This window comes from Callorhinus ursinus, unplaced genomic scaffold (genome assembly GCF_003265705.2).
Source record: "Callorhinus ursinus isolate GAN/ISIS: 27379988/994484 unplaced genomic scaffold, GSC_fseal_2.0 scaffold55, whole genome shotgun sequence".
Classification (NCBI taxonomy): Eukaryota; Metazoa; Chordata; class Mammalia; order Carnivora; family Otariidae; genus Callorhinus; species Callorhinus ursinus.
Window position 1 is genome coordinate 3,630,960 of NW_027397117.1, and position 27,095 is coordinate 3,658,054.

The 27,095-nt window shown below is 56.5% G+C and overlaps 1 protein-coding gene across 8 annotated transcripts in view; it reads left to right on the forward strand.

Moving 5' to 3' along the window:
* Positions 1-20,202, forward strand: part of GTF2IRD1 (GTF2I repeat domain containing 1) — a 101,838-nt gene extending 81,636 nt beyond the window's left edge. For 5 of the 8 annotated variants that reach the window (XM_025864613.2, XM_073884176.1, XM_073884175.1 and 2 more), the window contains 5 exons: positions 12,766-12,843; positions 14,441-14,633; positions 16,512-16,549; positions 18,690-18,886; positions 20,003-20,202. In XM_025864613.2, the coding sequence (XP_025720398.2) occupies positions 12,766-12,843; positions 14,441-14,633; positions 16,512-16,549; positions 18,690-18,886; positions 20,003-20,071 (575 nt within the window). In that variant the 3' untranslated portion in view covers positions 20,072-20,202. Of the gene's footprint in view, positions 1-12,765; positions 12,844-14,440; positions 14,634-16,511; positions 16,550-18,689 lie in introns of all 8 variants that reach the window. The other 3 variants (XM_025864615.2, XM_073884177.1, XM_073884174.1) reach the window with 3 other exon arrangements.
* Positions 20,203-27,095: the final 6,893 nt, after the last annotated feature.

Below are 27,095 nucleotides of genomic sequence, written 5' to 3' on the forward strand. Positions count from 1 at the left end.
CCCCCAAGAAACAGGATGGGTGCAAGAGGGGAGCTGAGAGCTGGTGCAGGAGCCCCTGCCGACTCCTCCTAGGGGGACAGGGAGGTGATGGGGCGGGGGCTGTGGGTCCCCGTGGGGATGAGAGACTGGTAGAGTCAGGTCCTAGAGGCAAGGGCTAGAAAGATGGAAGGGACAGTCCCGTGGATGACCAAGAGGTTTAGATATGGCTGGTCGAGGCATGGAGGACCAGGGGCTTGGAAGGCATGTCTGCCTGCGGGTTGATCCCCAGGAAATCTGACGGGAGCAGTGTGGGTGTCCCAAGCCCCAGGCACCATGAGCTCTGTGTCACCTACCGGCAAAGACCAGCCCTTCTCCCCCGGGAGACCTAGCTCCCTGCCAGGAGGCCACCTGAATCTGGGGCCAGGGAAAGCTCCCCAGCAAGCTGACCTTCCCCAGGTGGAAAAGGGTGGCACCCACAAAGGCAGAAAGCTGTGTCCATCTCCTGCTGAGCGCCCACACATGCCAGGCCCTGTGTCTCTCACGCGGCCTCATGGAGCCCTTCACAAGCCTGTCGGGTAGATGACGTGGTCGTGCCCATTTCACAGCTGAGCACACTGAGGCTGCAAGAGGCAGCCTGGGTTAGCAGGGGGCCCAAGTCATACCCAGGTCTGTGCTCTTGTGGAGCCTCAGCAGGGAGTGTTGGGTGGTGGGGGAGGAGGGTAGCAAAACAGTGAGGCCAGAATTAGAAAAGGCCTGGACCAAAACTCTGCTGGTGACTCAAGCTTTAGCTTGTAGCATTGGAGGTTTTCTTTCTCAGTCAACAAAATGATAGGATCAGATTTGCATTGTCTTACGATTACCATGGTAACCAGGCTTCCGCCCACCACGGGTGGATTGGAAAAGCAGAACTGGGCCAGTGAGGCCAGGGGAGGGTTGAGGAGGCTGACCCTACGCGGCAGGCGGCAGGACCCAGCAGAGGTGGGTGGTGCTAGGATCTAGAGGTGGCAGCCGTGTGGGAGGGAGGCCCGGCGGAAAGTTCCAGAAGGGTGATGGTGATACCCAGGCCCCAGGCTGGGTCTCCGGGCCCATGAAACATCCGGGGGCCAATAGCATTAGTGGGACCGGATCAGTGCTTTAGCGCAGGGTGGCGATGGGCTGGGCAGGGCCCGTGTGAAGGTGGCAACTGCCGCCACCCCTCAGACCACTGTGCCGCCAACAGAGCCGGCCCAGGGGGGCACACTGACCTCCAAGGGACCTTGCAGGAAAAGAGCCTGTGAAGGAACAGAGGGAGGTGGAGCCCGAGGAAAGGAGGTGGAGGAATTTGCTGCTAAGAAGAGCTGAGAGTGGGGGCCTTTCTGGGAGACACCAGAGGGATCAAGGAAATAACGTTGTAGAACTATTCTCAAATAGCAGTGGCAAAAAAAAAAAAAAAAAAAAAAAGTGCCTTGTTGGGTAGTGAACTCCCCGTCACTGGGGGCATTTGAGTGGAGATCGAGCAGCCACTTCCCAGCAGGAGCCGCCTTTGGCTTGACTGTCACCTGCCTGGAGAAAGGGGACCCTGGCCTTTGAGAACCAGAAAGGGCTCAGAGGGAGGGTCCTCACTCACTCATCAGTTCCCAGTGCCTTCAGCTCCCTCCTGGGCAAACGCAGGTGCCCCGGGACCCAGGCCCTTGTTCTCTGTTCTGATTCCCCCCCCCAACCCCCACCCCAGCGGTGCAGCCCTCCCTGCCAGCTCCTGGGGACTCTCCGATGAGCAGCCAGAAGCCAAGAAGCAGGCCCCTCTCCTCCCCACTCCCCACCCCAGAGCAGGGGCTCCGGGTCCCAGAGACAGAGCAGAGCTGCCGACTTCCTGTGTGACTCCAGCAAGTCAGGTTTGCCTGCCTGGGCCTCGGTTTCCCTCCTTGTAAAGCGGGAAGGTCCCACGCCGGTGCCGTCCTGCGGCTCACAGCCAGGGCAGGGAGGGGAGGACTGGGTGGCCCGTCGCGCGCGCGGGAGGTGGCGAGGTGGCGAGGTGGCGAGGTGGAGAGGCCGGCCAGGCGGAGCGTGGAGGGCCTGGAAGGCCTGGCTTTGCAGCGTGGACTAGACCCTGCAGACCCGGCCTTGGCAAGCTCTTCCGCTGACGTCCCCCGCGGCCGGAGCCCCAGCACCCCTGCAGTTTCCAGGGGGGGCCGAAGTTTCCAGGGGGGCACCCCCCCCCCACGCTCTATCTCGGAAGTCCCCACACGGTCTGCTCCCGAAACTCTGCACTTAAGATTAATTTTGACTGAAGGAACCGTGTTCAGTTACGTTCTGCTGAGGAAAAGAAATCATCCCACTTGACCCGCGTCACGTCCCCAGCATCACACCCCCAGCTCGGCCCGACGGCCCACATGAGAAGCTCAGCTGTGGGGTGGGCCAAGGGCCTCTCAAGCAGAGGGCTGAGGTCCTGTTTGCAGTGGGGAGGGCGGGGGGCACTGCCAGGTCTCTCTGTGGGGCCCCCTGTCACTCAGCAGGTGCTATGCCGAGTGGGCTTCCTGGAGAAGGGGGCCGGCATGGGGCTGCTCTCAGCACAGAATGAGAGGGGAGGGGGCGGCAGTGGTGAGTCCCCCTCGGCCCCCTCAGGAACTGATGCCACCACTCCTGAGCTGTGTGATCGGGGATAAGTGAACCTCCAGTCTCTAGACTCCTCCAGGTCACACGGAGCGGGGACACCTCCGCGGTCCTCCTGCCCTCCTCCCTTCAGCCGCCCCGAGGGTCATTTCCTCCTCCCGGTGTGGTCACACACACGCACCTGCTCCTCTGGCCCCGGCCCCCCCCCCCGATCTGCGGGCCCTCCCCACCCCCTCTCCACCCTTCCAACCCTGTCCCGCTCTTGAGAGCTCAAAATAAAGCCGTCCTTTCTCGAGTTTCTAAAGATATCCCCGTTCCAGCGCCAGCCACATGTTTCTCCACTTAATTATCTCTGCTTTTCTTTGTTAATTAGGCTCCAGTAACAGTGTCCCTGCTGCCTTCCCAGGAAATGCTGTGGCATCTGCAGGGCGGGGCCCGGAGGCCTTTGTGGGCAGACGCCCGTTTGGGCTGCCAGGCCCGGCGCCGTTGGCCCGCTGCCTTCTTTCTTCCAGGGAGAGGCTGAACAATGTCGTGTTGGGAGGCCCCTACCTTGTCCTGTCCCATGGGGACCCAGCTGGGTCCCCACACCCCCATCCCGCCCCTAGGTTGGGTTAGCGGTCCCCAACCCTGTCCTCTCTGAGCCCTGCCGGTTGGGGAGGGGGACCCCGTGGTTCCTAGAGCTGGGGGGCTCTTCAGAAGGGAGCAGCGGGGGGGGGGGCGGCTTCAGACTCTTCTGCAACATTCCAGAAAACCACACCGAAACTGGTTCCCCAGCTCACAGGAACAACCAACACCTTTATTTGGGCTGGATTGAGATCCGCTCGAAGGGTCACCAGGCCCGGCATGTGGAACAGAAGTTCTCTCTGGCCGAGAAATGCATCTCTGAGCCGGGGGCTTGGGGGCTAAGTGTGGTTCAGCGCGTGGGGTTGACTGGGTGGACTCCATCTTTCCAACGTGCTAGGGAGGGGTCTGGGACAAAAGAAGCCTTGGGGTGGGAGTGGAGAGTAGGGGGCAGGCAGCCCTGTCCTTCTGAAGCTCATAGCAGGCCCGGGGAGCGGGACATTCCCCTCCGGGAGCTCAGGCGCTGCGTACTTCCGGGGCGTCTGTGGAGCCAGGCACTGGGCCGGGTGCTGGGCTTTTGCTCAACACCAGTTAAAAAAAAAAAAAAAACAATCCTGTCTCATGGCGCTGACCTTGTGGTGTGGATGCAGAGAATCACGCACAAAGTGTAAAAGTGTGTCAGATGTGTGCTCGGGAGAAGCAGGGGAGCGGATGGGGGAGGTTGGGGTTATTTTTAGGGGGTTGCAACATGAGCTAGGTGGTGGCCAGGGAGGGCCTTTGGAGAGCCAGGGGGCTAGGGAACAGCAGTGCAGGCAGAGAGAACGACTGCAAAGGCCCTGGGGTCACCTGCCAGGGGTGTCGGAGGAAGCATGTGGGGGAAGTGGTGGGAGATGAGGTGGAAATGGGGAGAGAAGGCAGATTGTGTGAGGCTGGATGAGAACGTTGACTTTTGGGGCGCCTGGGTGGCACAATCAGTTAAGCGTCTGACTCTTAATTTTGGCTCAGGTCATGATCTCAGGGTCCTGGGATCGAGCGGTGGGTGCTTCTCCGCAGGACCCAGGCCCCCCCCTGCACGCTCCGTGAGGTGGGGGAGCCCCAAGCTCCCAGCATGTGCTCTGTGCAACTGAGGAGGTGCCCGGTGTGGTCTCTGGGGGTGGGATTACAGGAAAAGTCGCCCTAGCAGAGGGTCTCGGTCGCCAGGGGAAGGAGGAGCGGTTTGCCCCACGGACAACACAAGAGTCCTCAGCAGGTTTTAAGCAAAGGAATGATGGGGTCCCCTAGATTCTTTAGAACAATCGACACGACTTGCGGAGCAGAGAATGGTCTTGGGGAGGCCAAGCGGGAAGTTCTTGCTGCAGTGAGAGGAGCCGTTCTGAGGCCTAACTGGCCATGGGCTGGGCCTGCCAGAAGTTTCTCTGGGAAAGTGGCCCATCGTGGTGACCACCCACATTTGTGGATGAGGGGGACACATGGGGTTGGCACGGGTTTCCTGTGGCTGCCCGACCAGATTACCCCAACGTAGTGGCTTACAGCAACACGGATGTTTTTTTCCCTTTCGAGTTGTAGAGGTAAAAGATCCAAGATGAGTCTTACCGGGCTGGAGTCAGGGTGTCAACGGGGCAGCTTCCCCTCTGGAGGCTCTTGTCTTTCCCAGCTTCTAGAAACCGCCTGCATTCCTCAGCGTGTGGCTCCTCCTCCGGCTTCAAAGCTTTTCACGCTGACTCTGCTTCTGTCGGCCCCAACTCCTGCCTTTGACCTTCTTACCTCCTTCTTAGAAGGACTCCAGTGATTACATTTAGGGCCCACTTGGCCAATCCAGGATAACCTCCCCATCTCGAGATCTTTAGCTTAATCACACCAGCCAGTGTCTTCTGTCGTGTCAAGAAACGTAGTCACAGGCTCCGGAGACTAGGACGGGGAAAGCTTGGGGGGTCACGACTCAGCCTGCTCCGGGATTGGAAGCAGCCGAGGTTTCTCTTCTGGGCGTCCAGGAGGGGGGGACCCCAGAGAAGGAAGCCCAGAGAGGAGGGACAGGTTTGAGGGAGCCCCGGAGAGGCTGTTTAGGGACGTGCAAAATCAAAGGTGCTCCGAGAGGCAGTTGGAAATGTGGGTTTGGGGCTTGGGGGCACAGAGAGGGGGAGAGAAACCTGCAGTGTGGACAGAGTAGGAGGACCTGCTCTTTCTTCCTTCCCCCAAGCATGGAAATGAGGTCCTGATACAGTCAGCACGATCGTAAGCCTGGGTTTTGGACACTGTCCTCGTGCCCGCTAGTTAGAAGTCTGGGGCCAGTCCCAGCCCTTGCTTACTCGCTGTGTAACCCGGGCCGGGTGGCTGTCTCTCTGTGCCTCAGTTTCCTTGTCTGTAAAATGGACGTAGTCACAGGCCCAGCCACCGAGGGTTGTTGGAAGGATTAAGGGAATGAATCCGTGCGGAGCTGTGAGAACAGTGCCCAAGCATGCAAGAGCTTGGTTTCTCTTAACACTTACTTAACGGAGCGTCCGTGGTGTTGGGCGCCATGGTGGGCGCCGGGGCTTTAACCGTGCACACATGGATGGAAGCAGACAAGTCTCAGCCAACAAGGAGCGACCATTCTCATGTGTTCGGCTGCAGCATGAGCTGCTGTTGTAGAACCACTGGATCGTGTCCTCGAAAGCAGCCCCCCACCCCCGGGGATGCAGCAGAAATGTGTCCTGTGTCCTGGCCTGTGCAGCCAAGTGCCCAGGTCTGTCCGTCTTTCCCAGGAGGGGCGCTCTTGTCCTGCTCATCAGGCTCAGTGTGCGGCATTCTGTGCCTGGCTGGTCATGGCCACGGTTCAGCCTAGGGTCTGGCCGGCCCTGGGTCAGTGATGTCAGTGATGTCTGCCGCGTAGCTGGGACCTCGGAGGAAGGAACGGGAGAGGAGAGAGAAGGACGTGATTTCCCTTGGGAAGGGCCATGTGCATGGCTGGCGCCAGGATCCCGGGTGAACCCCCACAAGAAGACCTGGTGTTTAATCTGCCCAGCCTGGCTGACAGGTTCAAGTTTGTAAGAAGGCCCTGAGAAGGTGCTGGGCTGTTCCCAAATGGGAAAGCAGTACCCAGGGGTCAGAGAGACCCGGGTTTTACTGTTAGCGCCACTGATCACAGACCTTGTGGCCTTGGTGACGTTGGGTAGGCACCTTGACTCCTCTGAGCGTCAGTATCCTTACCTGTAAAATGGGGACCGTCACACCTAGAAGTCAGGCTTGTCATGAGGAGTGAAGGGCAAATTTCCAGGCACAGTCTCCGGTGGGCTGGTCCTCAGCAGATGTGGGGTCTGTACCCCAGTGTCCAGCTGCTGAGAGGGCAGAAGGGTGTGGTAGCCCCAGCAGGGGAGGCTCCAGCCAGCGAGCCCCCTGTCAGCCATTATTCCAGACCTTTGTGTGCAGCCCGTCAGCTAGAGGTCACAAAGCTGGGCCCCAGGGAGGGGAAGGGAGATGGATGGATGGGGGCACAGAGCCTGTCCGAGGAAGCTCTGAGGGAGAAGGCTTGCTTTCTTCCCTCCCTTCTCCCGGTCCCATTGGACCTCATGCACTGATCAGACCAGTCCTGATGCCTGGTTCGGGACCCACTGTGCCATTGACCATCCCCTGCATGTGACCATCGTTCCATTGATTGATATAAGTTTTTTAATTTTGCAATCACTTTTAATTGCCAAAGAGTTGCAAAGATCGCATAGAATCCCCAAATAGACCCTTTGACCCATGTAGGGTAGGCAGAACCGCGTACCTTTGTCAACACTAAGAATTTAACCTCGATCGGTACAATACGCATAACGAAACTGCAGGCCTTATATTTAGGTTTCGTGAGTTCCTGCACTAATGTTTTTTACATTCCAGAATCCACTCTAGGATACCACAGTGCACGTAGCACGCATTCATTTTTCATTCTTTCGTTCGTATTCCTGCCCATGGGTCTACCTGTTAATCAATACCGCACTGAACCCCGTGAGCCCACCACCATCCAAGAATTAGAACAGCGCCCATAACGTGCCCTCCGCCCCCGTGTTTCCCTCATCCTGCTCTCCTCTCTCTCCAGAACAGATACAGCCAGTTTCCCTTATCCGCGGATTCGTTTTCCGCGTTTCGGCCACCCACAGTCAACCGCGGTCCAGAAGCAGATGACTGTCCTTCCAGTAGAGCTCCGGAAGGTCGATGGTAGCCTAATGCCACATCCTGACGTCTGCACCACTCATCTCACTTCTTTTCCCCACGTGGGCATTTCATCCTCTTACATCATCACAAGAAGGGGAAGTGCAATACAATCAGATATTTTCAGAGAGAAATAGACCACGTTCACGTGACTTTTGTTATATAATACAGTACGTTGTCATAATTCTGTTTTATCGTTAGAGTTGTTCATCTCTTACTGTGCCTAATTCCTAAGTTAAACATTATCGTCGGTGTGTACGTATAGGGAAAATCACCTGGTGTGTCTAAGGTTGACTCACTGTTCACAGGCCGACTTCTTAAGTGGCTTTATTACGTGTAATAGTTGCCGAAACCAAAATTGTTTCCTTTTTTTTTTTTTTTTTTTTAAGATATATAGATTTATTTCAGAGAGGGGTCGGGGAGGGGCGGAGGGAGAAGTGAGGGAGAATCTCAAGCAGACTCCTCCCCGCTGAGCACAGAGCCTGACTTGGGGCTCCATCTCACGACCCTGAGATCACGACCTGGGCCGAAACCAAGTGTCGGCCACTTAACCGACCGCGCCACCCAGGAGTCCCACTTTTTACTTTTCTAAGCGAGGTGTGACCTCGTGTGTCAAGTCTGAACTTTTCCCACTCGGCCTTACGTAAGGTGATTCTGACATGCAGCGCCAAGCCAGCTCGCGTCCCCTGTTCCGTGCGGTTCCGGCAGGTGACCGTGCCACTTTGCTGTCCTCGGCCACTCAGGTGGCTTTGTGGATTTCTTGTTAATAAGAGTGCCGTTAGCGCTCTTGACCATATTTTCTTTGGCACGTGTAAGAAGTTTCTCTGGGGTGTGTGAGAGCGGGCCCAGGGGCGAGGCCGTCCACCCCGCTGCCATGCATGTGTGGCCTCTCTGAGCCTCAGTTTCTCCACCTCAAAAACCAAAGACAGAATTCCCGCTGCACCTGCGTGCCGGGCCGAGAGGGGGTGAAAAGGTGAAGCTGAGCATGCCTTCTCATTTTGATGAAGGTCTGGAGCCCGGAAAGGGAGGTGTGCAAGCTGCAGAGCCCGAGCAGGGGACAAGCGGGGGCAGCTGTCCCATCAACGTGGGGATCCCTGTGGACATCCACCCTCTGTTGGCTTAAGGGTCTGCATGACGCCTGGATCGCCCAGCCCAGGCCTGGCAGAGAGGAGGGGTCCCGCGGAAGCGCTGGGAGAGGGGGAATTGTCCCCCTCCGAGCAGCCCATCCCTTGCTGCGGGCTCCTCCTGGCCCCTTACCATCCTGGATGTCAGCGTACAGACACCAGTCCGAGCTGCGGACCTCAAGCTGGTGGGGAGAGGCCCCAGGCTGTTCGGGGTTCTCGTACTTTGCCCCCCGGGGAGAGGGCTGTGGGGCCATGGCCGACAGCAAGCACCCCGAGCCCGCTGGTTTCTAATTGTGTACCCAGCTTGGCTGTGACTTAGTAAGCTTGGTTCCTTTCTTCCCCCAGACAAAATTCATTTAATCCTCAGGCTAACAGACGGCAGATTAGAAACAACCAGATGAGAGCTACTGGGGCAGATGGAGTGACAGAGACCAATAAACTGGAATGAGCAGGAAGGGGGCCAGAAATGCTGACAGGGTGGGCCTCTCCTTGAGGGGTGTCGCTGCCCCGGGAGGGGGGGTTCAGGTCGACCTCTCTTCCTCCCTGCCCCACTCTGCCCCACCGTGTGCTACATAAGAAAGGGGTACTTGATGCATTTTAGTAAACGGCCTGCCCACAATGGGTACAACAAACCCAGGGGACTGGAGAGGATAAGCATCCGTTATCTGGAAGAGTCTCATATGTGAAGCTTAATTCCCCGAGGCTCCAGGATAACAGAAGCGTTGATCTAATAGCGTCAGCGACAACCTGACTCTGATGGCGGGGGCCTTCACCGTTATTATCTGTGACACCATGGGATCCTCCTGGCAAGCCAGGAGTCCCATCTGAGGGATGCGGAAACAGGCCCGGAGCGGTTGAGTGACTTTCCAAGCATCACATAGCTTTAGGGGTAGAATCAAGATTGCCTTGCAGTCTGCTGAGCCAGGGACCCCCGTGTCACAGGCTCTGGGGACCCCCTTCCTCCCCGCTGCGGGCAGGCATTCAGGCAGGTACAGTGCGGGGAACCACACTCCACATGGAGCCCTAACAGTGACATCTCCAAATGGAGAACATTCTGAAATGTTTGGCAACACCGGTCGGTGTTCTTTATAGCCAGCCTGGGTTCAGGGGAGCTCAGACCGGTCCCCCCAGAATAGGTTTGGTGACTCAGGCTTCAGAACAGTAAAACCAGCCCCAGGGCCATGCCAGGCACTGGGTTCTCATGGCAGCCCCACCTGGTCTCTCCTGTTGTGGTGGCGACTTTCCAAACAAGGAAATACGGTGGTTCGGAGAATTGTTCAAGGTCACGAGCTAATAACAGAGGATTTGAACCCCAGCCGTCAGATAGCCAAGTAAACACTCTTAACTCCCGGCTGCCCTTCAGACTGGGTTTATGGCCGAGGCCCCACACGGCCCCACAGTGACTGTGCTCTCCGCCCCACCCCGTGTTCTCCAAGGGAGTTTCCTGGTCTTTGTTTTGCCCACAAGCAGAACAGACTCAGAGGGGACATCCCCGGGGCCTGTCCTGCCCCAGCCCAGGCTAGCAGGACAGCTGCTCCCACCGAAGCCCCAAGCCAGCAGGGAGCCTGGCTCTCCAGCTCGGGGCTGGAGCAGGGACATGGGGCGGGGGGGCGGGGGGGGCGGGGGGAGGAGTCTCCACCTGTGGTTTGACTTTGCCCCCGCACCTCGAGGAGCTGCCTCCCATTTCCTTTGAGCCCCCAGACGGGGCAGGGGCTCTCTCCCCTCCAGCCCACACCAGAATCTACCCTCGCCTGTTTCACTCAAAAATGTACCATTAGTGGGGCACCTGGGTGGCTCAGTCGTTAAGCATCTGCCTTCGGCTCGGGTCATGAGCCCAGGGTCCTGGGTTCGAGCCCCACATCGTGCTCCCTGCTCGGCGGGAAGCCTGCTTCTCCCTCTCCCACTCCCCCTGCTTGTGTTCCCTCTCTCACTGTGTCTCTTTCTGTCAAATAAATAAATAAAATCTTTAAAAAAAAGAAGTACCCTTTAAGAAAAAATGTAACTCCCTTCCTCCAAATTAAACAAAAGCAAAAAAATTAAGAATTTTTTTAAAAGTTAAAAAATTATTCAGTAAAAACAAAGAGGGGAGAGGAGTCAAGAGGCACCCTTTCTGAGGCCTGGCGCTGTGCGCATAGGAGGTGCTTAATACCCAGCAGCAGCACCTCCTCTGGGAAGCCCTCCCTGATTACCAGCTGGGTTAGGTTCCCTCCACGTGCCCTGCACTGATAATTATCAAGGCCAGTGGGTCACTAAGCGTCCCTCACCATCCCCTGCCTTGGACCAGGGCTGTTTTCTGTCCTCTGCTAAATGTCCAGGGGCAGCACCACATCCAGATGGGATGGTCTTTGTGAAATCTTGGGCCCAGACAAATGTCGTGTCAAGACAGTGAGCAGGAGCACCGAGAGGGGACATCCCGTGACGCCCGCACAGCAGGGCTAGCACGAGCCCAGGTGTGTGGCTTCAGGTTCTTTGCCCTTCTGGGGCCTGGTGTGGCCTCTGCCAGGGCGAGGACCGTGTGAGGCTCAGGCCTACGCGGCGTGTGTCTCTCACCTACACAGCCGCCGGAGCCTCCAGGCCAAGGCAGGGTAGGGGAGACACAACACGGCCGTGTCCCCAGCCACAGCGACCGCCACTTACGGGGCCCATCCTTGAGGGGCCGTGCACTGCCTTTCAACCCAGCCGGCTTTGTGGGGTATGCCTGTGTCGGCCCTGCCCCGGGCCCCAAGGAGACAGAGACTCCAGACTGTGCGCTGATAGGACAAGAGATTTAGAGGAAACAACCTGAGGATCAACCCTTCTTTCTACAGACGGGGAAACAGAGATCTCGGGGAACCCAGGGCTCTTGGTCAGACAGATGGACTATTCCTGGCACTTGGCAGCTGTGTGGTCTTGGGGGAGTTACTTGACCTCTCTGAGCCTCTGGTGTCCTCGGCTGTGGTGAGGGGTGGTCATGCTTGTGCCCAGGAATGCTGCCAGCATCACCGATGGGAATCCAGGCCATACTTCCCTGTCCTGTGGGTGCCATGTCTGTGCGGAATCCTGGCCACCAGAGGAATGCCTGGTGGCCATGGGGGAGATGGACAGCGTCTGCCACCTCCCCGCAGGCTCTAGGTGGCCCTTGGGCCCAGGACTCTGTCAGGACCTGGAGAAGGGTCAGGCTGACTCTTGCCATGGTGGGGTCCTGAAGACCATCCAGAAGGACCGTGTTTTGGGGGGGGGATATGGGAAGAAGGGGGGCTCAGTTCAGTGTCTTGGCCCGACTGATGGGGCCATGACTCCCCCCCGAGAGGGAGGACCCTGGGATGCAGGGTCTCGGGGCACCCGGGTGGCTGGATGGTCACGGTTGAAGAGACATATGCAGGAACTCTGAGATATGGCAGATCTCGTTCCAGAGTCGGGAGCATGGGCATGACTGGGACCACACAAGGCACGGCGGGCCATCGGGAGTCCCCAGCAGCAGGGGCAGTAGGCGGACTGGGGAGGGAGGCTCCTCCCTGGCGGGGGCGCAGACTTCCTGTGTTGGCCTCCAAACTTGAACTGAGTTCTGTGAGATTTTCCAGATTAAAACAGGAGTTGTTTTTCTCCACAAACGCATTCTGTCTGTTCTGCCCCACATCTCCCAGGCCCTGGCTCCCCGCCTGCTTCCACTCTACTCCCACCCGTCTGCCGGAGGCCCGGCCAGCTCAGGGCACCCTTCCTGGAACTCCAGCTCCCTCCCCAGCCCAGGGCATGAGCCTGCAGGCCCCTCCACCCCCAGGACCCTTGCATCCCATCCACACCCTCCACGTCCCCCTGCCCGGCCCAGGCCCTGTCTCAGGGCTCACCTGGCCCACTGCCACTTTAGACCGAAGACAGGCGAGGGGAGCCCAGGGTCCAACAGCAGGTGTCCACGGAGGTCTGCCCTGGGCCCTGGGTGGGGAGAGTGTGCAGCCCCCATGCTCCCACAGCGTACCTGTCTTCCCAGTCACGAGCCTCGGGCTCAGGATCGTCCAGGCAGCCGGGGTGAGTTTCTGGCAGCCCGGCTCAGTCCAGCCAGTGCCCTTGGCACCACCCCGTGCTTCTGTCACATCCAACAGACCGGCCTGGGCCAGTTCTTCCCACCCCACCCCATCCATCAGAAGCCCCTGCCTGCCTTCTGAGAGCACACTCGAACAGCTGATATGGGGGCCCGTGCTGGGGAAGCCGGGTTCAGGGAAGGGGGGGCAGATGGATTGATAAACAGAAAACCATGGCCAGAAACAAGGCTGCCTGATACTAAACGCGGTGGGCAGGGGATGCCACATGGGAGTCCGTCCAGGGTCCGGCCCGTGCCCACCTTCACGGCCCCCTTGTCTTCCTCTCGTAGATGAAGATGATGCCAACAGACTAGGGGAGAAGGTGATCCTCCGCGAGCAGGTGAAGGAGCTCTTCAATGAGAAATACGGTCAGTGCATGAGGAGTAGGGTCTGTGGGGCAGGGTCTGTGGGGCCAGCCTTCCTGGGCAGCCCCTCCCTCTACAACCAGCCTTGGCTGCCTCCAGTTCCACCCCCAGCTGCCCTGCCCGTGACTGGTGGGAGCTGACCCCTCACTTCCCCGTCGGAACACTGGGAAAGAACCCATCTGGGGCGCCCAGGGCAGAGATTGCGGGTCAGCATTTCCGCTGCTCTAGGGCTGGGCCTTGCGGCAGAGGCCATGCATGGCCCACGGCCAAGTGCTTGTTTGTGCATCTGCCCAACACACACTTAGCCGTGAGGACTCTGGGGGAGGGCGTCCGATCCCTGCCATCCTGGGGCTCGGAATCTGTGCAGGGTGGTGGTCATGGAATAGGTAAGGGCCATGAGATGCTAGGTGAAGGCACCCAGGGTGCCAGGGCAGAGCCCAGTTGGGACAATTAATAATATGGTTACTGGGCCTGGCTGGCTCAGTGGGTGGAGCATGCAACTCGATCTCAGGGTCACAGGTTCGAGCCCCACCTTGGGTGTAGAGATTACTTAAAAATAAATTCTTAGAAATCAAATCTTAATAATAATAATAATAATATGGTTACAGTCGAGCTTTCTAGATCATTGAGTGCCAAGCTATGCTAGGTGCTCTGTATCCATTACATTTTATTTGATGAATTTAGTATTATTTCCATTTTGCATTGTAGCAGGGAGACAGACGTAATAAAAAATATTTTTAAATAGAATTTCAGAGAGTGATAATGGAGAAGACAAAACAGTAGCAGGTTAAGGGGTTGCCTGGGGGGTGGGGCAGGAAGGCCCCTGGGAGGATGGGACGTGCGTGAGCCGTGACTAGAGACTCAAATGTCAGGAGGGGACACACGTTCCAGGAAAAGCTTGCCGGGCAGCAGGGACAGCTGGGTGACCGGGGACCAGCAAGGAGGCCAGAGGGCCTGGGGTAAGCAGCCGGGGGAGGCCCCCAGTGCACAGGGAGGGGCGGGCAGGCCTAACGAGGAGTTGGGGTTTTGTTCTGAGAGTGAGAAGCAGCCCCGCTGGTGTTTGGTGGGGTCGTCTCTTTCACTTGTCATTGGGAAATCAAAATTCAGACACGGACGAAAATGGGTATTGGTGACCTGCCACGTCACCCAAAGCCGGCCCCTGTGATCACCAACATTTTGCCAACCTGACTTCTTTGGTGTCCATGTAGACACTTTGGAATTTTTGAAAACACACCCAAGACACCCTGTCCTGCCATCCATAAATAATTTAAGTAAGGACTTTGTAGTTTTTCTACCATAATAGTAGATCTTAAGCAGATATCACATCTCTTGTTCATCAGTTCCGGGTACGCACACTTAACATTGCACCAGGCACGTGCCAAAGGGCCTCTTTTATTGTCAGCACTGGGTATTAGGTTTATAGTTTTGCTAAGTGGATTTTAAAAAAAAAAGAAGAAGAAGAAGGTGTGTGTATTGATTTTTAAACTCTGCAGTACTGTGGCTGCCAAGCTGGACCATCCCAGGATCCAGCCCTTTCCCCGGGGGGCGTGGCCTCTCACAGGGACCTCTTCCCCTCGAGCTGACCCACCGTGTCTTGTAGGCGAGGCCCTGGGCCTGAACCGGCCTGTGCTGGTCCCGTACAAACTGATCCGGGACAGCCCGGATGCTGTCGAGGTCACGGGCCTGCCCGACGACATCCCTTTCCGGAACCCCAACACGTACGACATCCACCGGCTGGAGAAGATCCTGAAGGCCCGAGAGCACGTGCGCATGGTCATCATCAACCAGCTCCAGTGAGTGCCCCCAGCACCCAGGGTGGGGTGGGCACAATGGGCCGGGGCCATGGGAGAGGGGACTGCTTGCATCCGGTGGGGAAATTCCCAGAGCAGGCCCAGCCAGGAGACGAGGGAGACGGGGACAGATGGACAGACAGACAGATAGGCGCCTCTTGCTTGCCCAGATTCCAAGAGACAGATAGCTTAACACTCTCATCTTCAACATAAGGAAACCGATACCCAGAGCGAGGACAGGGCGGGTGTAAGTCATGGTGGGTCGGCTGGGACGCAAACCCAGCTCTCTCACTCCATCCGGGTCACTGTAACACAATACTACAGACCAGGAGGCTTATAAACAACAGACATTGACTTCTCACAGTCCCGGAAGCTGGGAAGTCCAAGATCAAGGTGGTGGCAGATGCAGGGTCTGAATTAAGTTAAGCGTCTGCCTTCAGCTCGGGTCATGATCCCGGGGTCCTGGGATCGAGCCCCACATCGGGCTCCCAGCTCAGCGGGGAGTCTGCTTCTCCCTCTCCCTCTGCGCCTCCCCTCTGCTTGTGCTGTCTCCCTCTCTCCCTCTCAAATAAATAAATGAATAAAATCTTTAAAAGAAGTTACACCTCGACAAAAAGAAAATACACACAGCAAACTTGGGAAACACGAAAAGGTAGAAAAAAAGAAGGTAACCATAACTGTAACTCTCCTCTTCAGGGCTACCACTGTGATGCACTGATTTCTAACTTTTTCCCCTATGCACATTTTCTTTTCAATTTTACACTAGGTGTTTTAAATTTTTTAAAGATTTTATTTATTTATTTGAGAGAAAGAGAGCGCAGGGTAGGGGGCCAGAGCAAGAGGGAGAAAGAGTCTCAAGAATACTGTGCTGGGCACGGAGCCTGATGCTGGGCCTGATCTCACAACCCTGAGATCACGACCTAACCCCTAAACCAAGAACTGACCATTTGAGAATTAAAATATTTGTATATATCCAAAAAAAAAAAATGAAATGATTCAGAAGGGTTTCAAATAAAAAGCATTTTCCCTCCCACCTAACCGTCCACCCCCTGAAGCAACGAGTGGACAGTGCAAGAAACCACAGCAAAAAAATGCTCACCCCCCCCATAGGCATACCTCCCCGAAAGAACCGCAAAGACATTCTAGAACTTCCCTTCCCCATTTCCACGTTTCTTTTAATGCCTATTAGATTCTCATTTGTGGCAAATGAAACCGAGATCATACGGTATTTATCTGTAGACAGTAAATAAAACTTTCTGTTTCTTGTCTGGCTGTCTTGTACACGCTCGAACATTATCCACATCCCTGAGGATTCCCTTTAGTGACTGACCAGTCATCTGAATAGATAGACCACGATGTCCTTTTCGGATGGACATTTGGCTGCATCTCATTTGGGGGGGGGGGGTTCATGTAAAGAATGCTAAAAGTAAAACAATAAAATAAAAATTAACACATACGTAAAAAAATAACAGTGTGATGAATATCCACTTCTATAAATCTAGGCACACACTTTGTTTAAGTTTATTAAGTAATCTCCACACCCAGTGTGGGGCTCGAACTCACGGCCCCGAGATCAAGAGCCACATGCTCTGCCAACTGAGCCAGCTGGGGACCCCTAGGCACACATTTCTGACCACTTGGTCAGGTGACACCCTCGACTTCTAGACCAGGAAAGCGGGCCCCAAGGGGCGACTGGCCTGGCAGGGCACTGCCTGGTCTGGGGGGGATGCCCGCTGTTTCCATCCGGGTCTTACATCACGCTCCAGCGGCAGTGGGAGCATCTCCTCTTGTGAGAGGTGTCGCCCATTTTCAGGGGGCAGGTGGGAAGGAAGAGGGGAAACCCCATTTTTCTAACTGCCACCTCCTTTCTTTCTCTTTTAGACCTTTTGCAGAAATCTGCAATGACGCCAAGGTGCCAGGTAAGGCGGAGGCTGGAAAAGTCGCCTCTCTGGGACCAGGGTCTGTGGGTAGATCTGGTCCGGGTGGCTTGCAGTTGGTAGCTGACCACCCAGAGGGGGTATAGTGCTCCCTGCCCAGTGGGTCCACAGGGAGCCTGCACGTGCCCGCCGGAGGGGGCCCGGTCACAGCACGGCTGAGCGTGTCACATCAACGGGAGATGAGGAGGGGCAGGCTGGAGCCAGGAGGAGGGGGCGGCCGGTGGGCTCATGGAAGCCACGTGGGGAGGAGAAGGACGCTGTGTGACCAGCGGGGGGAGGCAGGCTGCATGGCTGAGGCTGGCTGGGGCCGGGGGAGGGGGGCACCCCACCATTCTGCCTGCATTTGCAGGGCACACACCTGCACCAGACACTGTCTCTTAGAACCCTTGAGTGCACTGGAAGCTGGGAGACCATCTGGTGCCCTGGTTCTGCCTGAGAAGATGCACCATAGAAACGGGGGAACGTTCCTCGGAGCGATTGGGAGGCGCGCCGCTGATTAAAATACACAGATCTAGTCCCAACCACATTGTACAGCTGGGAAGCTGAGGCCCAGAGAGGGGAAGGGGCTTGGCAGGGCCACGTGGGGGGTTGGTGGCCACCTCAAGCCATCCATCCGAACTGCAGGCCCAGCAAGTGCTTAGTGGGGACCGTGATGGGCCCCCATCCTGGCCTGAGACCCGAGGCCCCAACTCCAGCTGGGTCCGGGTCCCCCTGGAACGCCACGGCCCCGGGTGGCACAGCCCAGCCAGGAGCCACCTCCCTCTGTCCTGTGCTGATCACGGGGGCCAGGCGTGGCACCAGATTCGCGGGTAGGGAGGTGACGGGTTTGGGAGCCGTTCCCAGGTCAAAGGCAGAGATGCAGAAGGCCCTGCCGAGGCGTCAGGAGGAGAGTTTAGGACAGATGCTCAGAGGACGGATGCCATGACTTGCATCCACCACTCCCTCCCACCATGGCCATCTTTAGGGTCTTCCAGTGACCCCGGGTTGGCCGTGACCCTGGGCCAGCACCTCTGCCTTCCTGTTCATGTGGGGCCCCCTACAAAAATCCCTTTTCTCTGGCTGAGCTCCTTCCGCCCCCAGAATCTTCTGTTTCCCAGGATGTCTGTTTATGCCTGAGTCACAGACCCCCAGCCTCTGGTTTTTCTTCATCAGCTGGACAAACAGCCACCTCATGGGCTCAGCCAGCCCTCGTGCCATGTGATTATCACCCAGTCTGGTTTCTACTCAGTGACCTGGCCTGCTCAGTCAAGCACCAAACCCTACTTGTGTGGCGCACGGTTGCAAACCTTTTTTTCTAAGTCTCATATATTCCTCTCAATTTAATTCTGCAGCAACAGAACCCCAGCTGAGTCCTGCCCTGTGCTGGGCTCTTTCATACACAATAACCTCCTTTGAGTCTCACATCACACGGTTTTCCCCATTTGGCTCAGAGAGGTTAATCGATTTGCCCGGGGTCACACAGCGAGAGTTGGCAGTAATGGGAATTGGAATCTGGAACTTCTGACTGTAAACCTGAGTCTCTTTCCCCGGGCACACTGCATGCTGTGAACTGTCATCTGTCCGCATTCTCAGGTTGGGGTCATCACACATCCACAGTTAAACAGTAGCGACAACATGGATACCAGCTCTCAGCTTCTGAGTATTTCTGGGGGCCCAGGCATATTACCCACGGGAGCCTGGGTCTCCCTCAACATTTCACTCGCGAGGAAATGAAGGCACAAGGCCGAGTGACTTGAAGTGACTCTCTCCAGGGCCGGAGGCCGAGCCCTTCGCTGCTGGATGCCGGGCCCTGGGAGTGCTGGGGAGGCCGGCCCCCACAGGCTGGATGGTCTGGGGATGGAGTAAGGAGGACGTGGGCCTGAACTGAGCCCGCTCGGGAGGCACACCTGGGGGGTGAGGCTCAGGTTAGCAAAGGCAGGCAAGAGAGCCGTGGGGGCTGTGGGGCCTGGTTAAGGACGGAGGTTGCAGGGCTGGGCCTCGGCCGCGGGTGGGGAAGAGGGGGGGGGGTGGGGGGGGGGGTCTGGAGCCTTGAATGCCGAGAAGGGGGCTTGAAACCTGAAAACAAAAGCCTTCTGCCGAGGGGTTCAAAGCCGAGACCCAGCAGCAACCTTTCGTCTCCCAGCCAAAGACAGCGGCATTCCCAAACGCAAGAGAAAGAGGGTCTCCGAAGGGAACTCCTCCTCATCCTCGTGCTCGTCTTCCTCCTCCTCCTCCTCCAACCCGGAGTCCGTGGCGTCCACCAACCCGATCTCACTCGTGGTAAAGTTGCACGGATCCGGACCTGACCGCTCAGCTCTTTGGCCTTCACCCCGCACGCAGGCAGGGCTGTCTACTCTGGGGCGCGGCTTTGGGGTGCAGGGAGGCACTGGGCTCTGAGTGGGGCTCCGCAGCCTCAGGGTGGCAGACACGTCTGCCTGATCTCCTCAAGAGATAGTCCAGCCCTGTCATCGGCTGCTCACGAGCCCCCCCCCCCCCCCGGGGCCAGGAAGTCACACCTCCACCGGGCAGGTGGGCAAGCGGGAGCCCGGGAGAGGGTAGGGGGACTCCGCTGGGCGGTGCCAGAGCGGGACCCCGAAGAGACAGACTCTCGATTCCCAGGCTGTCAGAGGCTAGGCTAATCTCTGCACTCACGTCACGAGCCCCGGGCCTCACCACAGCTCTGTGAGGTGTAGGTGTCACCCGCAGGGCGTGGAGGAGGGAAACAGGGGTCAGCGGCTAGTTGACGGTGGCCTCACTGCGGTCCTCCGCGGAGGGAGGACCCACCTGCAGCCTCCTCCTCCCGTGGTAGGTAGGCCTGGGTTCTCTCCCATCCAAGAGGAAAACCTCATGAGGGGCACACACGCGTGACAGTGCTTTCTGACTTCAGAATACTAGCTTTGAAATCCTGAGCCCCGTGGGGGAGAATATTGGAGCACCTTTGAAAATGATTTGGGGATTTATCGTTTGACTGTGCCCCCCCCTTCCTGGAAAAAAAAACCCCAAAGTTCAGGCTGTACCTTTCTCCCCACCTAGGAGTGCCTACACGGGGTCCCTAGCTCTTCCCCCATCCAAGAGCCTTGCAGAAGTGTGGAAGGCCTTGGGGCCAGGCAGAGGCGGCCTGGAGGGAGAGGGACAGACTCTCTGGGGCATAAGGCCCGGAGGGGGCTGAGTGTGTGGGGATGACCACCCGTTCTGAGCCACTCCTCAATTTTGTCTGGTCCACATGAATAGCCCCTGGGACACAGGTGGGAACAGGTCAGAAGGCCCGAGCCCAGGCTCCATGGCCATCAGTGAACTGTGTGACCTTGGACAGGTCACGTTCCCCTCTCTGGACCTTCAGTGCCTCAAAATGAATCGCATCTGAGAAGGCCCTTCAGAAAGCATTGCTAAGTGGTCTGGCGGTCTTTCCGTGTCACCCGGAGTCCTAACCCAGACCGTTTGTCCCCCTCTCTCTAGCAATGGCCAATGTACATGGTGGACTATGCCGGCCTGAACGTGCAGCTCCCGGGACCTCTGAATTACTAGACCTCAGTGCTGAATCAGGACCTCACTCAGAAAGACTAAAGGAAATGTAATTTATGTACAAAGTGTATATTCGGATATGTATCGATGCCTTTTAGTTTTTCCAATGATTTTTACACTATATTCCTGCCACCAAGGCCTTTTTAAATAAGTAAAAAAAAAAAAAAAAAAAAAAAAAAGCCTGGCCCTTGCTCATAACTTTTGCGTATTCTCGTTTGGAATTACAACTGTCACTGGGACAAGGTCAGGAAACCCGGCTCAGATGGCCTGCCAAGGTCCCCCTTCCTTGCCAGAGCAGAGGCCGTGTCCCTGACCGCTGGGCCCTGCTGTCTGGGGACAGACTTCCCTCATTTCTCTGCCGCTGGGGCCGCGTGGCCTCCTGATGAGGTGGCACGGAAGGTTAGGTGGCAGACTGACCCCCTGGCCTCAGGGAGCGCACAGGGTGGAACGGGGCTGTCTTGGTGAATTAACAGGAGACATCTCAAGCGTTAAGTACGATCATCATGCCTGGACTCCCCGTGGCTGGAGAGAAGGCACCCTGGCCGAGGGGCTCTGGATTGGGCCCGGAGGGGTGGGGTGGATTTTTGATAGAGCTCAAGGGCATCTGAGCAGAGTGATGGGTCACAGCTGTGTCTCGGCAAGGCCACTTTGGTGGCACGTGAGAAGATGAAGGAAGGGGTAAGACTGAAGGCAGAAGGACAGGTCAGGAGGGCCCGACAGTGGGCCGCGGTCCCGTTCACTGAGGGTGGGGAAGGCAGGGTGCCCTGGGAGCACAAGGCAGCGCCGAATCTAGAACCATCTCTGAAGCGGAGACTCGAAGAGCACGGTTGGGGGAGGACCAGGACCGTGACCTAGGAGCGTCACTTGTGCCAAGGCTGGGAGGCTGCCCAAGACCTTGGGCGTTCCAGGAACAGGGAGTGGCTGGAGGTGAGATTAGCGCTCGGTGAGGATGCTCGGCGGGCTGTGCGGAACCCAGCTGAAGGGGTGAGTGGGGCAGAAATACAGCCTGGGTTCTTTGGGCTGAGGGCTGAGGCGTGCACCCTGGGGCCAGCCGGCATCCCTTTTTTCCACTGGCCTTGTGGAAGTGTGTAAGGCCTTGGGGGGGGCGGGGGGCCACCACCGGATCTGCATTATAGAAGGGCCCATCTCCCGAAAGAGAAGCTGCAAGACCGCAGGGAGGCTCCTGTAATTGTTCCAGAAGAGCTGGCCGGGGGCCCAGCCAGGTGGAGAATAACAAGGAGGTCAGCCAACAGGACTTGGAACTCAGTTGGACAGGAGCGCTGGGCCATGGAGGGGTCACGGTGACCACAGGGTCTAGCCAAGGGCCAAAAGCAGGCCCAGGACTCGAAGGAGCTCTGAGTCCTGACTCAGCTAATTACACGATCAAAACAGGCCGGGAGCTTCTGCCAACCGGTGGGGTCAGCCCCGTGCCCAGACCGGGAGGGAAGGCCCCAGCCCAGCCTTCTGGACTGCGCTTCCTCCTGGAAAGATGCCAGAAGCCACAAGGCTGGCACGCAGCGCCCCAACTGCTCCTTTCTGCTGCCACCACCTCCCTCCCCCATCCCAGGGGCCCCGGAACCCACCAGGACCCTCCACCCCACCGGCGGACCCCTGCCCCTTTCTCTCCAGGATCAGGGCTGGGGCGCCCGCCCCCCCCCCCCAACACACACACACACATTCACCACCGCCCTTAAGGCAGAAACTCCGAAATCGAAGACAATCTGGCTGCTGCCACCTGGCCTTCATCCCCTGCTCCTGGAGGCCAAGCTCCCCGGATCTAATCCCGTCTCCCCCGGATTAGACGCCTCGGGTGCTTTTCCTGCCCCCCAGCACTCAGTGCAAACGTCTCCGACCCGGCGCTCCGGGCTCTTCCCCTCCGTCCCCTCCCCTGCCTCTCACCCCACCGCCCGTCCCCTTCCTTCTCCACCGCGTCCCCGGGCCCAGCCCCCCGCAGCCCGCTCCGGGGGCCGGCTGGCGCCTCTCGATCGCCTAGAGACGAGCCACCGCCCCCGGCCAGACCCGCGGCCGCGGCCGGAAGTGGCTCCTGCCCGGCGGGCGGCCGCGCGGGAGGCGGGGCGCCCGGGGAGGGCCCGGGAAGCCCGGCGCTGCGGCTCGCGAGTCTCCGCCGTCTGTCTGCCTGTGCTCGCGCTGTGCCGACGCGTGCAATGAGGCCGGTGGTGCAGCAAAGCCTCGCGCCTTGGGGTCCCACCCCATTGCACGAAAGCAGAAGGGGAACCACCCCCCCCCCCCCACAACCCCCCCCCCCCAAGGCAAAGCCCTTGAACCCAGAGGTGGCCTCTGTCCGTTCCACCCCTTGTCTCAGGAGCTCTGCCCTCTGGACCGTGTGTCCGGGCCGAGGGCAGAGGGCGTGTTTGGGGGCCGCTGGGCCGCCCGCCCCCCTTCGCTTTGCCCGCGGTGCCCGCCCAGCCCGGATCCGATGGGGATGCCTTCCTATTTCCCCGCAGGCAGGCCTCCTTCCTGCAGAAGAGCCCAGATGCTGTTTATGCAACCTCTCCAGAATTTCAGTGTACTGTACTTTTTAAAGTGATTTGATTCAAAGCACTCATTCTTTAATTAAAGTTCATTTAGCTGCCATCTGTCTGGGTTCAAAATGGCTTCGTGTTTTGCAACTCTAAATGAGGATTGTTATTGGAATTTGTAAACACATCCACCAGAAAAAAAAAAAAACCCACCACCAACAACAACAAAAAAAAACAACCACAAAACATTTTCAAAAGTAATAAATGAGGAATGTGCCGAAGGAGTGTCAGGAGCTGCATCTTAAACATTCTAATTGCTGGGGAATGTATTCTGGTGGGTACATAATCATTTTATATACAAATCTTTGTACAAAAAGCTGGTATCAGTGAAAAGATCAAGATTATAGAAAATGCCAGAATTATATCTGACTGAAAACAGTAATAAAGCAATAATCAGCGCAGGGACAAAGCTAGGGTGAGGCGGGAGGGGAGGCAAGGGAGGGGCAGCTCTCAGACACCAGCTCCCCTGCAGCCACGCTCCCTCACCACCCAGGTGCATCCCTTCTGCTATAAAGAAGAGGGTGATCCTGAGCTCTGGTGGCAGGGTCTTCCTTTAAGGGGTCAAAACTTTATGGAGCACCTGGCTGGCTCAGTCCCTAGAGCATGTGACGCTTGACCTCAGGGTTGTGAGTTCAAGCCCCACGTTGGGCATAGAGATTACGTAAAAATAAATTTTTTTTTAAAGATTTATTTATTTAGGGGCGCCTGGGTGGCTCAGTTGTTAAGCATCTGCCTTCGGCTCAGGTCATAATCCCAGGGTCCTGGGATCAAGTCCTGCATCGGGCTCCCTGCTCCACGGGAAGCCTGCTTCTCCCTCTCCCACTCCCCCTGCTTGTTTTCCCTCTCTCGCTGTGTCTCTCTCTGTCAAATAAATAAAATCTTAAAAGAGACAGAGAGCGCACACCCGGGAGTGGCAGCGGGAGAGGGAGAGAGAATCTCAAGCAGACTCTGCGCTGAGCATGGAGCCTGCTGTGGGGCTTGATCTCCCCAGCTTGAGATCACGACCGGAGCCGAAACCAAAGGTCAGGCCCTTAACCCACTGCACCACCCAGGCACCCCCAAAATAAAAATAAATTTTAAAAAATTATTAAGGGCTGTTTACTGAGCCCCATGATGCAGTGTCTCCTCCTTCCCCCCCCCCTTAATGCTTCATGTAGTGGCCCAATGAAAGGGGGATGGTCTTTGGGAAAATATTAATGATTTTTCAGTGGGGAAACTGAGGCACAAGGTCAGTGGAGGAGCAGGGCTGGAGTCTGGTGAGTCTCAGGGCAGGTGGCTCTCAGGATGCACCACTCTTGTCAGCAATGTCCTGAGTGATGTCTGAGGGTACCAAGTGGGGATGTGGGAAGAAGCTGGGGTGTGGATTAAAACAGGACCCAACGACCCTAAGACTGTCTGCATGATCTGGGCTCTTCCCCGTGCCCCTCAGAGGTCAACCTCAGGGCTGTCTGCATATGGGGTTGGGGGTCCTTCTTCCATTTCCTCAAAACGACCTCCCTTCCTTCCCAACTCAGAGTCGTACCTCTTTTCTATTTTACCTCTCACTGAAATGTCCCCTCTCTCAGAGAGGCCTTTCCAGAACACCCAGTCTAAAGCAGATGCCCCCCACCCCATAATTTTTACGTTTCATCTCCTTTTTATAGAATCACGTTACTACTGCCATGTGTCCTAATTTATTCTCTGGGCGGTCATTTTCTGGCTGTCTTCCCTGCTCTCAGCTTTATGATGGCAGAGAGGGCGTCGACCCGGCTCACCGTGGCGCCCTAGTACTTACCCCAGAGCCCGGGACGGGCATTCTGCTCACCGGGAGCCACCTGGATGCATGAGTCAATCATACTCACTCACCCCTCCTGGGAGCAGAACCTGCATGATCCCTTAGCTCTAAGTCCTCCTTCCACGTGATTCCACTCTTCTTGCCCCCCAGCCTTGCCTCCACCCCCAGAATCCCTTATGGGGGAACCATGACAGGTGCCTCGGCCCGTTCTTTCACCATTAAAGCTTGCTTTGTTCATTTCCTGGTCAAGTGTTTGGACTCCAGAAGCCCCGGGTTTCACACCCATGTCCCTGAAACAGCCCACCTGATGCAGGGGATAGGATTCAGGAGAGATGTTAGGGGCCAGAGAGGCAGAGGAGGCGGCTCCAAGGGGGCCCCAAAAGCACTCTGCCTTGCTCACACTTTTGCAGATTATGGTCAAAACACTACTATATACCAAATGTTTACAATCTCACAGCCATTAGGCAAGATTCCGTGTATACTGTTAATCCTCACAGCCCTGCCAAGTAAATAGCCTTTCTTCCTTCCACAGATGAAGAAGCTAAGGTTCAGAAAGATCAAGGGCTAGATCCCGGGTTACACAACCAGGAAAAACTAAGCACCAAGCCAGGACAAAGCAAAGATTCAAGGGGCGCCTGGCTGGCTCAGTCAGAGGAGCCTGCGACTCTTGACCTCCAGGTCATGAGTTTGAGCCCCATGGTGGGTGTAGCGATTACTTAAATAAAGAGATAAATAAACTTGGGGGGTGGGGGGAAAGTGCCTAAAAAAAAAAAAAAGCAAAGATTCAAGCCACCAGGTCCACCCCAGGGTGGATCCTGTACCCAATATTTCCCTTCCTGGTGGGACTGGGAAAGCAGCGGGCACCTTCAGGCTGGGGGAAGCTTCTCTTCTGGTTTCCCCTTGTTTAAAGAACACAGGTTCATTTGAAAAGGAGAAATGAGTACCAGCTAGTTCAGGCTTGCTCAGAGCAGACACTGCAGGAGAGGGACATCAACAGGAGGCCAGGACTAGAGGGACACACTCATGCACACACATATACACAGCCACACACTCACACATACACAGTCACACACGGTCTCATGACACACACACACACACACACACACTCACAACAGACAATCACATCCACCCACACGTACATAGTCACACTCACGCATATACTTATAAACATACACTCATGCATGCACATGTACACACACAAAACACAATCACACACAGTCACACTCATGCATATAGTCACACACATACACATTCACACTCGCGCACATGCACGTACACACAATACATGGTCACACACTGGCCCAAACACGCACGAACTCACATATGCACACTCACAGACTCACACACTCGCACACATACGTGCATGCAGACACACACTCACGCACACTTAAAAACTTCTTAATTAGAGGAGGTGTCACAATCCCCAATTGCTGTGTAGTGTTTGGCTTACGGATATTCAGAAATTGGCTTCTGGAAAAAGAAAACGCAGCATCAAGGAGAGCGCCCAGCCGCAGATCTGAGCATGCGCCGTCGCTGCTCGTGCTCGCCTCTGCTGCCCCAGGAGGAAAGGCACAGGCCTCCCTGTGGCATCCAAGGCCCAGCCCCCAGCACCTTCCTATCCCCCGGTGTGCCTTGGGCTCCAAACAAACCATGCCCTCACTGTCCTCAGAACATTCTAGAGTCTCTCATACCCCCACACCTCTGCCCAGGCCTTCTGCCTCACGGACCCTTCCCCTTTCCTTTGCTTGACAAGGGTCTGTCCTGCCTTATGAACCAGTGGAAAGGTCCTCCGGAGGCCGTCCCAACCCAGACCCCAGGTGCTCTCAACACCCTGCGCCATCATCCCCTGAAAAAGATATTGAACACCCGGCCTAAAACACAAGCTCCTAATATCTCCTAAATATCCCCCAGCAAGAAGAATATTCTTTTGTTCCCTGTAGCCTTGCACACGTCATGCTATGAAGTCTGTTCGGATCCTCTGCCCTTTTTTTTTTTTTTTTAAGATTTTATTTATTTATTTGACAGAGAGAGACAGTGAGAGCGGGAACACAAGCAGGGGGAGTGGGAGAGGGAGAAGCAGGCTTCCCACTGAGCAGGGAGCCCGATGCGGGGCTCGATCCCAGGACCCTGGGATCGCGACCTGAGCCGAAGGCAGACGCTTAAGGACTAAGCCACCCCGGCGCCCCACTCTGCCCATTTTTTTTTTTATTGGATTTTTTGCTCTTGAGTTGTATGAGTTCTTTAGATATTTTGGATACTAATCCCTTATCAGATATATGTTTTGCAAATATTTTCTCCCACTCAGGAGGTTGTTGAAGTCTTTTTTTTTTTTTTTTTTTTTGGTCTCTGATGTCCTTCCCAATGAGCTTTCCCTGCTCTGCCCTCCTGTGCAGTCCTGTAGTTGGCCCACCCTGCAGCCGCAGTCTGCTTCTGTCTCCTTGGCTTCTGGTTCTTTCCTTTTCTCACTCTCTGTTTTGCTACTGCCCCACCTCTTATCAAAAGAGATGGTCCTAGGGGCCCCTGGCTGGCTCAGCCGGGAAATCATGTGACTCTTGATTATAGGGTCATGAGTTCGAGCCCCACGTGGGCATAGAGTTTACTTAGTAAAAGATTTTTTTTTTTTTTTTAAAGAGAGAGAGAGAGATGCTCCTAGTGCTCTGGGTGAGCTCACATGCTCACAACACCCATTAGGTGAGGGGCTTCCTCTGCTCCA